The sequence below is a fragment of the Leptonotus elevatus genome, chromosome 3, assembly GCF_054856555.1.
Source record: "Leptonotus elevatus isolate MCC_2025b chromosome 3, RoL_Lele_1.0, whole genome shotgun sequence".
NCBI classification, from domain to species: Eukaryota; Metazoa; Chordata; class Actinopteri; order Syngnathiformes; family Syngnathidae; genus Leptonotus; species Leptonotus elevatus.
The window spans coordinates 15,798,264-15,813,439 of NC_141241.1; the positions used below are offsets into that span (position 1 = coordinate 15,798,264).

At 39.5% G+C, this 15,176-nt stretch overlaps 1 protein-coding gene across 1 annotated transcript in view; it reads right to left on the reverse strand.

Annotated features, from left to right (window-relative positions):
- The window catches only part of prtga (protogenin homolog a (Gallus gallus)), a 34,340-nt gene that overhangs the window by 2,583 nt on the left and 16,581 nt on the right, over nt 1-15,176 (reverse strand). The window contains exons 8-14 of the mRNA XM_086071532.1: nt 13,111-13,275; nt 12,491-12,796; nt 10,768-10,956; nt 2,101-2,196; nt 1,816-2,002; nt 1,610-1,737; nt 1,328-1,498 (exon numbers count right to left, since the gene is read on the reverse strand). Of these exons, the coding sequence (XP_085927658.1) occupies nt 1,328-1,498; nt 1,610-1,737; nt 1,816-2,002; nt 2,101-2,196; nt 10,768-10,956; nt 12,491-12,796; nt 13,111-13,275 (1,242 nt within the window). The remainder of the gene's footprint in view (nt 1-1,327; nt 1,499-1,609; nt 1,738-1,815; nt 2,003-2,100; nt 2,197-10,767; nt 10,957-12,490; nt 12,797-13,110; nt 13,276-15,176) is intronic.

Genomic DNA, 15,176 nt, shown 5'->3' on the forward strand with positions numbered 1-15,176 from the left:
GCTTTCTGCAGAAAAGAAAATAGTGGGTGGGCTGTTTGGACTGAGGTTAGAGAGGTTGAAGGGGTTTTGTGAAAAACGTCACTTTTGATACCTTTGCCAGTAAGAATATAGGTGAGTGTAATTTGTCTTTCATGTCCTTTCTGTGGCCATATACTCCTAAAAACACCCCTGTGGATCAATAACCACAACAATTGCCAACTTGATCTTTGTAACTTCACTCGCTGTTTAAATTAACTGGACATTACAACACAACACGTTTGTTTTGCTGTATGCAATCTCTTCTAATGTAAAAATAAAGTTGTTCAACAGGAGACGCAAGCAGAAGACATTGTCTCTGATAACTTACTGAACGCAGAAGATTCAATTTTGAATCGCTACTGCCACCTGTTGACAAAAAACAAAATGACACACACCACCTTCTTTCATGTACACAACGCGCACATGACGCCGCATCCACAGACAGAGGGCGACAGACTCCGAAATGGCTAGTGTGTTAATCTACTAATTAGAAAATGTTTCAGCCATAAATAGTCAAATAAAAAAGGCTCTTGAAAATACATATTTGGCCAAATTGTTACAGAGAGAACCTTTAATGGTTACCTTATTAAAAAGTCAAGTTAGTCAACACTTACATAACACTTACTGTAATTGTGACCATCTTCGTTGTGTATTTTGTATTGTATGTCTGTATTACATTGCCCCCTGGTGGCCAAGAGGCGCTCATCAGAAGAAGCGGTCACATTTCCAGAAAAGTGAAAAGTAAAAGTAGCAAAAAATGTGGCAAAAACTCTTTATATTCTATTTATACAATTCCTTTATGGTTTTCTAAAGTACAACTTTATTTTGCCTGGGAGGGAATAAAAGGAGGGGAAAAGATAAGCCCCACTGTAGTCACATTAATAGCTATCTGACAGCGTCAATTAAAAAGTTTACTGTCATTGTAAAGTCAGGATTTTGGATGGAGCTCTCGTAGTGGATCTCTTTATATTGTGGTCATAATTTAGTGATCGATCAGTGTACATTCACTTTTTCAATTTTATGTTTTCAAACAAACTGACATGGCGCTCCATTACTTGCTTTTAGATATAGCTCAAAGACTTGTGTGTGAATAAGGATGAAACGCAAAGTAATCACATCAGTATGACAAACGCGGCAAACTTAAGATGTCACGCACCAAAAGAGAGGAAAAAGAAAATGTCAGTGAAAATTAAATGAGCTACTGATTTCCGATGGACCATTTGTCCAGGACTGGAGCAGAGCTTTGTGAATGGATTTATTTTTCATGTACGTGTCTGCCTGTTTTCTCCCTCTTCTCACACATATTTACCTTCTCTTTGCACCACCTGCCATTCCCCGGTGAGCCACTCATTTCTGGAGGCATACAGGATTGTGTAGTGCGTAACAGAAAGGTTGGCTTCCTCCGGGGGCTTCCATGACACCAGGGCGGTGTCCTCCTCGATCAGAGTCACCTTGATGTTGGCGGGAGGCAGCGTGGGAGCTGTTATAGATGAGACAAGTCAAGTCAGTCTTACTATTTATTCACAGCGGATCCTGATAATAATAACGATATGATTAAATATCAGTGATTTGCAGATGAAAAGGGACTCGCCTTCAGGGAAAGTGCTTTGGTAGACCACAGGGCTCCATGGGCTGGACAGCTGGTCAATATGAAGCCGGATAGCAAATTCATACTTTGTGTTAGGTTGCAGATCTCGCACTAAGAGGCTTTGCTCATTCCTGAATAAAAGATAGACGTAAAAAAAAAAAAGTAAGCCTGATGCATACATGATCACAGAGCTCGCCACAAGCTCTTACGTCTGCAGGTAGAGCACCAGGGAGGCGTTCTGCAAGCCGACGGGGTTGCAGCGGACCGTGTAGTTGACGGCGTGGCTGGAGGTGAAAGCTGGTCGGCTCCAGTGAAGAAAGACGCTTGACGAACTGTTGGCCTTTACGTGCACGTTGTGAGGTGGCGGCGGAGGCGGCACCAGGCGATCCCGAACGGCTGAGAAATACAAATTCATTAAATATTTTGTATGAATCCATATTGGTCACCCCCTAGTAAAAACTACACATCACAAGCGTTTTGATTCGCAAACTCACAGACACATCCGGGGGTGCTGATAGTCTGGTCTGCCTGGTAGCCGTCGCCAATAAAGTTGTAAGCCAGAAGCTTCACGTGGTACTTCTTCCTTGGGTCTACATTTAAAACAAACAGAGATGACAACATGTCAAAATGAAACCATTTGGAGTTTTCAGTTGTGGACGCTGATAAAGAACCACAAAGATTTCTGCATGTGATCACCGAAGATTAAAAGCAGGTGTCGGGTCAATGCGGCTTTGAATGTGAGTGAGAGCAATGTCCGCCGGACAGATGCGCTCACTATAAGACTTTCCATCACCCTGACACGCGTCTATTCACAGTCACAACAAGGGTGGGGACTGGACCAACAAAATCCCCTGGGAAGCTGGACATTGGTGGTGGTCAACAGCAGTCGTGGGCCACAGTGACCTTAAAGACCCTGCCTGGTCATGTGACCACATTCAATTATTTTCAATTGTTTATTTCAACCTTAAGATTAGCATAAGGAACAGAACTAATCTAGTTATACAGTGCAAAATTATGTAAAAGTCGAATACATGAGGATGTGACATAACATGACATTAAAACCACATCCGCCAGACTATTCAATACATTTCAGTCAGGGTAAAAAAGCTTAAATGCTTTTTCCAGAAATTTCACTAAGGATAAAACATCATAAAATACAAACATTCTGCTAGCGCGACAACACAACTAAAATGTTTTCATATTGCTAGCTGATTGCCAAATAAAAAAAATTGAATTCAGAAAACGAGAAAAAAACGAATTCAACAATTAAGAACAGTTCAGTTGACTTGTTCACTCAAATTTGCCATTGAAATGAATGGAAATGCCATTCATCTTTTCTCGCCTCTCAAAAGATAACCCCCAAAATAATGTTTGTAAAGCGTTTTCAATAAGAAGAAACAGCACTGTGTAACATCGTTCTTTATAAAACATACCACAATGACAACATTAATTAGAATGTAAAGAATTTAAACCGATTTTGCCTCTTTTTTTTCTTCTTCAATTCAATGGACATCGTGCTGCTCCTTCTGCTGTGCATGCCTTGGCCACACGGGGGCAGCCTAATAAAGACATTCATATGCAGTATACTGTGCATGGAGCCCGTCTCAAGATTTTGCTTGCAAATCAAAGCAAAAATAAAAATAAAATAAAAATCTTAAGCCCGGTCGCCCGTATCTGAAGGCATCACAACACTTCACTTATGCTTCAGGAGAATTTCATATCAAGATGTATAATGTTAAACATAAGCAGAATCAGCAGAGAAGTTGTGTGCACGTGGGTGGAGACGTTTAAAAGGGGGAGGAGTGGCTCTCCTTCCACCCCCCACACAGGCCTGAAGAGTTGACCCAGACCAAGGCCAGGGGGTCAGCCTGAGATAAAACTCTGGAAAAGTCAGGTCACGGGTGTGGAATATGAGAAGAACCTCACAGGGATTCTTATTAGTTCCCCTAAATTTGCCATCATAGTTTGTATTAAGTTACAAGTTGTTCTTGCATTTTGATGCCAAGCTCAAGCACCAGACTGGACACTTAACTTGGACGTCTCTGCTTCCACCTTAAAAGAGAAGCATAATGTGCATCTTAATACAAAGGACCTAGCGTAATTATGCCACATAGGATCTCTGACAGGGTGGGTAGAGGATTTGCGGGGTGGATAGGGGGCGTAAGCTGTGACATCTGGGCTGTGACCTTTGACACGGAATCCGGGCAAGCTAAATCCTGCAAAAGGAGGGGATATAGGGCTCTTTTGGAAGGGGGGGGAGGGTCAAGCACAGGAAGTAAGTGGAAAAACTGGGCAACACTACTGAGAGTCAAATTAAATTGATCAAAATAATGAAGGAAGTGCAACGCATTATCAATACAGACAGCTGTTATAGTTATAGTACAGTCAAACTTCCCAAAATAGGTGCTGGGACACTATTTATTGGCTTGCGCACTGTCAAAGTAAAACTCCAACTCATTGCCCATTGAAATGAATGCTATTAGTCCATTTCAGCATCCATAAAAAAAAATGTCATGAGACACAAAATAGCAGTGTACAATATTGTTTGGTCTACAATGACAGAATTTAAAGAATGAAAACAGTTTGTGCATTATGATTAATTCATTGCAAATCCTGGTGTGTGCGACTTCGCCGCCGGGGGCAGTGTAATACAGTCAAGCAGACACAAATGAAGAGCTTTACAACTGAGACTCTAAGCGGCACTAAGATGTGTCGCTCTTTGCAAAGGATAAAGAATATATTAATCGGCGTATTGCTACGTTGTCTCTTACTGCACCATTTGTGTTCAAATATCCATGGCTTAAAGCATTACAACAAAAGCACACAAAAGCTATTTTATTTTATTTTATTTATTCATTTTTCAAATTTTTTTAAAAGCTATTTTTATTGTTAGCATCAACGGCACTGAAATGTTTGGAAATTTAAAAATCCAACCTTTGAGAATAATTATTATTTGTGACTTAAAACAAAACATAAGTATAAAGTGTATACAGCATTATGAAAATAACATTTCACTGTGGCTCAACAGGAATAAACCAAAACACACTCATAAAAGTTCTCAAATACAACTCTTTACATAATTGATTCATTGACTACTCACCCCAATATGATTGAATTATTCACATGCCTAGATTACAGCAAATTGTATTCTTAGAATACTGCATTCCTCAGTCCGTAAACATTCCTCGAGTAAAGAATTTTCCTGTCCTTCCCACCGGTGTAAATCTCTCACGGCTCGACTTCCATAAATCACGGTGTTTGTATTAAAGGGCATATTTGGGCCATTAGTGGTCATGCTTTTTTTTTTTTTTTTAACTGCCAGAATGCAGATCCCATTGGCTTCTGAGGTTTTGTTCTGCCCTGCGAAATGCCCCCCAGGCCGTAAGCAAGCCTGCCCTGAACAGGGGCCGTAAATGTCAACTCCCCACATGAGCCCTCACCCCAGCATCTATCATCCCGTCCCCCCTGACTCTCACCCTCGCACACACAAAACAAACACAAACGCCAGCTCAGCCCTAAATAAAGTAAGAGCCAGAATAACGCGCATCATGCATATTGCATCATCAAATCGTATTAATGGAATGAATGGATGATGTGTCATGAGACATGAATCTACAGTTGTGTACACAGCGCTGCCTGGTGCCACAAAGTTTGGGTTATTTGAGCTCTTTCTCACGGGCCAGGCAAAGGACACAGTCCGCACACACATACGAGGAAAAGGTCACACCTTTTACACCCGAGCGGAACCTCCGGAACACATTCCTGTCTCCCCCCCGGTGCGCTTTCAATCATTTGGGATTGTCATCCTCTACTTTAGCAGACAGCTCCAAGCACGCCCTCGTGCAGCCGTACACACAGGGTTGAATCAGCAGCATCCGCTTTGGTCACAGCTGAGCCTTCCAAAATCAATGTTATTGACAAAAGAAGGACGGCTGAATAGATGTATTGAAAATGCCATTCACAGTACAAGAATATTTAAATGATAAAGATTTTCTGGTTATCAGGAAAATGAACATACAGCATTTGTTAGCCGGAAGGACTTATTGCATATTTGCTTGCCTTACAGCGACCAATAAGTGGAAAAGCCTAAAAAGCACCATGAAAAAAATCACATAAAAAAAAAGTATTTCACACTTACTAAAAAAATTATCACTTTCAACAAAAACACTCAAGCTCACCCCAAAAAAACTCAGGAACACAACCTCCAACAAAAAACTTTTAAGCACATAAAAATAACAACCTCCAAAGCATACCCGAATAAAGCTACACTAAAAAAAAAACACTTAAAAGAACTCTCACACTCACAACAAACTCTCACTCTCACACAAACTCTCAATCACAAAAAATCCCTCTCCTACACACACCCCACACCCTTCTCACATGCACCAAAAAACTCTAACACTAAACAAACTCTCAGACAAAAAACTTACACTCACCCAAAAACTCATACTTACCCAAAAAACTCTCATGTTCACACACATACTAAAAAACTCTCACATTCAACAAAAACATTCAAGCTCACCCCAAAAAAGTTCAAGCTCCCAAAAAAACTCTCAAAAACACAACATCCAACAAAAAACTTTTACACATCAAAAAACTTCCCAAATTTACCATAAAAAGCTACGCTCACCCCCACAAAAAAAAACACTCACATGAACTTTCACACTCACTAAAAAAATCCTCACAAAAAAATCCATCTCTTACATGTACCCTTCTCGCATGCACCAAAAAACTATCATTCAAAACCATCCTCTCACACAAAAAAACACATCGAAACACCTCCCAAACGCACCCAAAAAAGCCACTCACCAGATGAACTCTCATACTTACCAAAAAAACTCTCACACTCACAAAAGTCCTCTCTTCACACCCTTCTCACAATGCACCACACTAATCAAACGTTCACACAAACACTCGCACTCACCAAAAAACTTGCTCAAATACCTCTCATCTGCACACAAAAAAACCTGTCATGCACAAACTCTCCTACTTACCAGAAAAACCTCTTACCAAAACCGAAAAACCCTCACGGTGAGAAAACGAGAGTCAACATTTTTTGTGAAAGGAAGTTGAAAAATGAAAACAGAAGGCATCTCAAATCTCAGATGATGATTAGCTCTGCCATGCAAAGAGACCCGGAACATCCTTTAACTTTAAACGTCCGCAGAGGGTGTTTGCACTCTATGCAATGCTATCACAATTGAACACAAACCACCATGAAAACAAGCTGGTAAATTTCCTCATTGTGGTACTAATAAAGGTTATCTTAAAGATGTTAATGGCAAGTTCCTGCAGCCCAGCAGGACTTTCACTGGCATTTTCAGTTTGTGTTGCTTCCTTATCCGTCAAGAGAAAAGAACCGCAACATTCAAAATTACAAAATACAATAAAATAACAAAAGAACATGCTGTATGCTCCTACAGTATAATGTTTGAACACAATACTTTACCATCCATCCATTTTCTAAATTGAAGATTTGTATGATAAAAGTGGAATAAATCAATTCTGGTTACTTGCTTTGTTATTTTTTTATTTTAGAAGTCTGCTATACAGGCAATTATTTTAAATGTATTCATCGATTACATGTTCATGATGTAGTGTAATTGTTGTGTCACTTTCATACTGTTTGAGTAAACAGATACAAAGAGATCTTGTTGATGGCCTTCTTCACACTCACTAATTAACACGCTACATTGTAACTTGTTAAGAATAAACAGTACTTTTACTCCGCCACATTGAGCTACATTCTGCTCGCTACTTTTTATTTTATTTTTTTTTGCAAAGTCATGTTATTCTAAAGCAACAGTACTCGAGCATATTTTGTGGCTAGCCTATCCATCTATGTACTCTTGACTATTAGGGTCATTTATTATGGTAATAAGATGCAAATTGGAAGACTTATTCATGTTTGTTTCCTGGTGTTATATTGTCATGGACTAACAAGATATAGATTAATTCTAATGTGAATGGAGAAAAAAGATTTGATGTTTAAATATGCCTGTTTGGTATGTGAATATGCATAAAGTTGCCACTTGCAATTGATTAATAGGGTCTGGTTGTGTAACTGAACTTTTAAAATGTAGAACATGGTCACATCAGGTGCATTTGAAAAGTATTCTTTCAACATATTAAATGCAAAAGTTGGCTTTTCTTTAGTGCATGTAAACACACTGATGTTGGGCCTACAGCTCGGCCGGCGAGGGGTTGCATTGCTTTCAAGCCTCGGCCAATAAACCAGCTTTGTGACTCTGAAAGCCAAACACAATGAGAGGCTTTGATGTCAGCAACACTGCTCACAGCGGCCATAAAACACACAGTAAATCTGCCCCCACGAAAGGCCGCCTCAACTTTGCAAAACACCACCAGGACGCTCCTTTGGCAAAGGAATCCTTATTTAGCTCCAACTTTGGTTTGATGTCAATTTAAGTCCATAGAGTGGCTTAATGATTATCAGTTTTATTTAAAGCACTAAGAGAGCTGCCCAATATTAAGTGGGAAAAAAATGTCATATAATGGAGGCAGAAGTGGAGTAAAAGTGACAGCTCAAATTTGTCATTTAAATTTTGGTCTATTTTAGTTTGCTTACATAAGTAGATAAATACAAGCAGTCAAACATGTAGCAGAAATAAAACCAAATTTCAAAATGAAATCTCCAAAGTAGCACAGATTTGCACCGTAGGTAATTTATTGCGCCTGCTCGCAGTGCTCGGCTCTTTTGGATACTATAGAAGTATCACGCGGCCTGATTTACAAGTCAGCTGTTGGCCACCTGGTTGACCCCCTCCGGCCACAGATGGTCAGTTGTCCACTGCATTGCGTGAGACTTATTCCCTCTCCCAAACAACAACAAAAAAGCCAGAATGAATGTGAGTGACCTCAAGGGCCAGAGGAGCTGTGGTGTGCTCCCAACACTATCCAGCAGCTGCTGAAAAGACACACACACACGCACACAGTCCAGCACAGAGGTCACGGAAGTGGGATGTGATCCCGTTCTGTTCTACGCCTAATGAACCTCTGCTTGACGCACAAAACTTCAGCCATATTAATCAGTCATAACAACAACTTAAGGAAAATCCAGCTCGCCAGCTATAAGGTATACACCAGGGGTCTGCGACCTGTGGATCTGGAGCTACATATTGTTTTACATATTTAAAATGTTTAGATAAAATATTATTTGAATTCATTAATGATGAAACATTTTTAAAAAATGTCAGAGTCCAAATTTGATAGTTGTTAGAAAAAGAGAGACAAAAGTAAATACAAAAACAAAAACTAAACATGTGTAAAAAGTGACCATAAAATGTCCAAAAAGGAAGAGAATTTTTTTTAATTTACCATATAATGTACACAAAATTGCCCAAAAAGTCAGACAATGTATTTTAAACAAGTCACAAAAGAACACATGACAAAAGTTACGATTAAATATACAGAAACAAAAGAGACAGCAAATTACCATAAAATGTCTTTGGAATCGTCAATTAAGTCTGAAATTCTTAATTAAAAAAAAAAAAAGGCAGAAAAGCTAACGTTCAAACAGTAACTATAAAATGTACAAAAACAAAAGAAGAAATCCTGAAAATTACTATAAAATGTTCACAAAATTGTCAGAAAATTGATAGCAAAAAATGACAGAATTAAATGTCCAAAAAAGGAAGAAGAGAGGCAGAAAATGACCTTAATATATTTAAAAAATTGACAGTTTGATAGAAAATAAAGTTTAAAAATGTATGAAAAAATAAGTCTGAAAAATGGAAGATCAAAGGTAGAAGAAAATGAATCTCAACATATTGGGATGCTGCATATTTTCTGTTAAGGTGCAGCTCTAATTAGGGTCTTGGGCCTTCAGTACATTAATTCAAAGGTTTTGTGGCTCCAGACAGATTTTTTGTTTTTGTTATTTATTTGGCCCAAAATGGCTCTTTTGACAGTAAAGGATGCTGTCCTCTGACTTAGGTAAACAGATATACAAGAACAATCGAATGACATTTGAACAGCTATCAATATTACAAAGACAATAAAGGTCCATTAAAAGCAGGCCGTCAGTCTGTTAACAACAATGGCGGATAGCCGTGTCGTAGTCGTTTTGCGCAGCCTTCTTTCTGCTTCTTTATTCCCATGTTCAACAAGTAGTGTTGTACTTGAATCACCCGCCATTGTCACTTCTCCTGTGTTCGTCTTTTCATGTTGTTTTGATACATGCAAATCCACGTTTGTTCTGTAGATCGCAATGAAGTTTAAAAAAAAAAAAGTCCGTCTTCTACGCTGATTCTTCTTCTACGCTTTCCGTTAACTCCCTGTGGCTGCGCTACAGCAGCACTCCAGACTTGGCATATACATTACAGCCGTTAAACATCCTCAGCGTCTGTGTACGAGATTTGTTTGAGGAACGAAGCCGGCTTTGCTTCCGTCTGGACGGGGCCTCAGATCTTTCAATGTAGGTGTACCCAATCAATAAAACGATGTGCAATGTAGTAGGTGGAAATGAATCGATTATCAATTTACCTTCATGGCTCGTCTTCACCGAAGCATTACAGTTATCCCTTTTCCGCAAAATAATAAATATCCGAACTTTCTATTTTGAGGCGACATAATGCTGCACAGCTCCCGCAGAGTGAAGAAAAAAGTTTTACGACACTCCTGAGACAGATCAAGAGTTTAAGAGAGGTAATAGATAGTGATTTTCAACACTTTAAATTGTTAACTCATTCACTCCCAGCCCTTTTCACTGAAGCAATACCTTTCACTACCTGCTATTTTACTGGATTTTGAATATTGTGTTCTATTGCCATAAAAACATGAAAGATTAGAGCCTCTTCTTTCACAAGAAATAAAAAAAAAAGTATATTTCTATCTGTTTCCGTTTTGCAGCATTAAAATATAGCTAAGTTTCACCATGATTTAATCTTTTTTTCAACATGGCCCTGGTTGATCTCTTCTACTCTGCTGCCACCTGCTGGCCGTTTGTGTAATAACTACCATTTCTTCAACCGTTCTTTGCATTCGAGAGGCTGCATCAAAGCCTTCTGTATGCGCTAGCATAAACAAAAACATTAAAAAACGTATAAATACGTCTTTGGCATTATTTAAAGAGTCAGAGTTTCCAATATTCAGCGTACCCAGAAGGAACCAAGTAATTCAAGATAAACTTCAGGCCAACTCACCGAGGCCTCCAATGATATGCGCGTGGTCCGAGGCACGCAGCTGAAGCGGGGCGCTCTCAGACTGGCTCTCCTCGTGGTAAAAGAGCTTGTAGCCTTGCACGCTGGCCGAATTTCTCTGTGTCAGCCCCCAGCGCACCGAAATTGTGGTGCAGTTCAAAGGCTCCAAATGCAGCTCAGGAGAAAGAGGAACTATGGGAGGGGGGAAAAAAATCATCAGAAAAAGAATTGCTTGATGTTGTCAGCTTCAGGTGCATGTACTAGTACGCTCTTTAAAGCTATCAGGTAAATTGTCAAATGTTTTTCCATGCGGTCAAAGCATAATCACTTTTTCTTGGCAGGAAGCTACAGTCCCTGCAGGAAGCTGTTTCTAGTCAGAGGAGTCGTCTTTGAAAAGCCAAACTCATTTGATGTTTCCCAGCTGCTCCACACTTAATACACAACAGGCCCGACCTCCCTGACGACAGAGGGAGCAATTTCACACATTCTTATTTTAGGAATGACGACTGTTAGCAGACACCTGAATTTCTACAGAAGACACACAGCAAATAGAATCCCGCAACCGCCCCCTACTCTCTCTCCTAGCACCTCAAAGCTTCTAAATGGCCATCTACTCTTTCCCACCCGGAGGCCTGAGTGGCTCCCTTTATGACCCATGACTGAAACCCTTCCAGTGTTACTGACAGCACAGGGCAAAGGTCACCGAGTAACAAACGCAATGCCTTAACAAGATTATTGGCAAACCTCTCTAAGCAGTTAGACAGAGCGAAGGAATTCAGCGTTGCTTTAAATACAGTGGTGCCTTTGCCACCAGTGTACAATATAATTTAAACACAGATAAAATATTTGGTGCTTTAATACGAAGCAGACTAAACTGTGGTAATTGTCATTGTATGTCTTTGAGTAATGTTTTTTTTGTCTGTGCACGTGTTGCAAAATATGTGCACAAATTATTTCTTCCTAAAAAATGTGAAAAAAAACGAAATACCCGTTGCTTAAAGGTAATAACTAATTTAACATCAACGCTCGTTTCGTTAGCCTGTCTATGGGGTTTTGCAATATGTGTGCATAATTTTTGTTCGCCAGAGCGACTACTTGTAACTCGAAAAACTCGAAAGTTGGGGCACTCTTTAGTTAAGGTATCACAGTATTTGGAGTACAGTGAACTAAATGTAGATAGTGTTTGTTTACCTTAAGTGCTACTCGCTAGCGTGCTAATGCTAATCACGATCTCTAACCATCATGGAATAATGTATTGAAGCATCGTCTGTAAGTGACTTTTAAGACACTATGACATATGTGTAATGTCGACATAATATATATGTGTGAACTAAATGGTAGTTAGTGTTTGTTTACTTTAAGTAGTAATCGCTAGCGCGCTAATGTAATTATGATTGCTAACCGTTTAGCATATGCTAATTTTGTTGGCGTTTAATAAAGCATATGCATAGAAGATAATAAAGTACTTATATTTACTCAATTAAACTTGTGTTCAACTTTAGTGGATTAACAACAACAAAACGTGTTAAAAAAAAAGCATTGGGAAAAAATGGGGGGCGGGCGATTACTAGCACTATTATATCATATTATTCCTCTGTGATCCTGCTTTTATGTGTTTGCATTGTGTTAAAAGTGTGCTGAAGTGCCACAGATGCCATAAAACATAACAAAAGGCCTTTTTATATCAGGGATTTCAAATATGACTGCTCGCGGATGCCATGTTTACCTTGAGCACTGGATGCTTTTGGGGTACGGTGGGAGGTCCAGGCGGACTGCTCACCCCACCCAACGCTGGTGGCGGCAGCGATTCGCAGGAGGTAGATTGTGTCAGGCTGTATGTTTTCTATAAGGTACTGAGTCTTTTCACTCGGCAGCTCAATCTGAGAGGGTGAGCTCTCAGCGCTGGTTCGATACGACAAACGGTAGGCGGAGACTTGGCCGCGGCTCAGCTTGTCAGGGAGGGGTTGCCACGACACCTGGATGTCGGTGGGGCTGCGGCTGGTGAGGCTGAGCTCAGGGGCACGGAGGGGAACTGTGAATCCACAAGACAGGAGAGATCATCTTTGATATTGTAACACATCCTTGGAGAAATAAGTCAACTTTTATTACCATTATTACCATTACCATTGTCTATATGCATTTAACACGGCCGTAAATGAGCTTGTGTACACGATCAGAGACAAACACGCACACAGGCACTAGGATATTGTCCCTCCTTTGCGTCAACAACAACAACTATACTCATTAACTGCAATAAAACATCGTGTAAGCAAACATGAGAGTCAACCAGCATCCCACTTCGTCTGTGTTTGAAATTTGTAAGGGCGTGATTGTTAAACTCCTCACCATCCTCGAGCGTGTGCTGGAACATGTGGTCAGACATGCGACTGGCTCCCATGGGCATGTAGGCCACCACATAGAAGGTGTAGTTACGAGCTGGCTCCAGGTCATCAATAATATAGCGAGTCGTATCGTTTCCGATAACAACCTGGTACTCCTCATTGTTTAACCCTGGACAAATGAGGACATTTAAAATCAGTTAACTGCCGAGTGTCTCTTTTTCACAACGTGATTGACAAATCAGTGTGTTACATTGAACAGCCAATACAGGAAACTTGCATTCTATATGTCAACTGAGCAGTTTAAAAACAATAAAACATCCGTTTGAAAACTTTTTTTTAAAGATCTTTGTTTTTAATATGGGTCCTTACCAGGCAGAGGTGGCAAATCCAGGTCCAGATAGTAAAGCCCTGCCACAGTTTGGCTTTAACCATTGATGCTAGCTAGCTAGCTAGCAGATAAACAAGCACCATGGGAACTAGCTAGGGCGCTAGCTAGCTAGCACCTGGGGCTAAAGGCTAAAACTGTGGCAGGGTTTTTACTTTCTAGACCTGGATTTGCCACCTGTTACCTTACAATAGCTTTGGATTTTTCATTCCAGTCAGTTTTTAGTTTGTTTTGACTTGAATTATTATTTTTAATTCAGTATGTTTTATATATTTTATCAAGCGGCTTTGTTTAAATTTAAACATTTATTATTTTTTAAACCTAGTTGTTTTATAAACGTAAACTGCACTTTCAGTACAGTTTTACAGTCGCTCTATGGGAATACCGCAGAAAATATGAAATACTAGCATATTGACTATTTCTAGCTTCATCATCAAAGTGATGATAGTATTATATTTGATGCTATATTTGACTTCTAAAAAAATAAAAAAGTGTTGTAAATAAATATCACATCTTTCCTTTAAAAGAAACATGGTCTACCAAACCGTTGAGTTTTCATCTACGGTCCTTAAACCGATTATTTGTGTCCGTAGGGCTTGATTTACAAAGACTCCAAATAGCAGGCGCTGAATCGTGTGTTCGCTGTAACAGATGTACAAGTGGTGGAGACTGCCTCATTTAAAATAGGTTTATTTTGTTTTTTACTTTAGCTCTAATGGTTTTCACCGGTGAAAATTTGGAAGAGCACTGCAAGCTCAGAATGAATTTTGAAGTGATGGAATTGGAAGTGTAAGTGGAAGATGCAGGCAAATCGATTGCTCTCATAATTAAGTAGATACAAGCAACCACATAAAAGCCATGCTTTGTTTGATTTAACTTGTGCATGGCAATTGTGACGTACAGGTATGTGCCCATCCTTTGCATTGTTGTGTTTAAAACTTAGGACAGTGCGGCTGAAAAACTCCTTTGGGAAAGGGCAGCACCAACTATCACAATTCTTGGAAATGATGCAGATGCAAAGAAATGTCGAGTTGAAAGAAGTTTGTTATAATATAATATGACAATATGTCATGATAATTTTTGTTTCTGGTATTTCAAAAATATTTACACACGTCGAAAGGTCTTCTTTTCGCTGCCTCTTGGTTTGCCACACTACATGGCACCATTTTGCCTACTAGTTTGCCTTTCAGATACACTATTAAATGAAAGGCACAAAAGCAAAAAAACATAAATGGTCTTTTTGATCAATCACATTGTGTGTGCTAAATTTATCAATTTACAAACACTGCTCATCAATTTAGCACATTTGGCAGCTACAAACCTGGTTTAACCTGGTTACTAGAGCATGCAGTCATTTTTATTGCCCATTTAAATCAGGGAATTTGTGTGCTCTGCTTTTGGGTCCAAAAGGCAGTTAATTAAACAACACCATGGAGGTGAGTTGAACCTTTCTAAACATCGCTTTTTATTTATTTATTTTGTAGAGCACATTTTAATAACTATATTTCCACATCCTAGTTTGGCTGCTAATTTACTTAATTTAAACAGCAATGCACTAAACAGCTTTGTGTTCCAGTAACAAAAGTGATTTCATTTCAGATCTGGTAAACAAAGTTCTTAAAAAAGCCTTTCGCCTTCCGATGAATGCCTCTTTCAAGCCTTAATGAAAAGAGAAACAAAGTCTG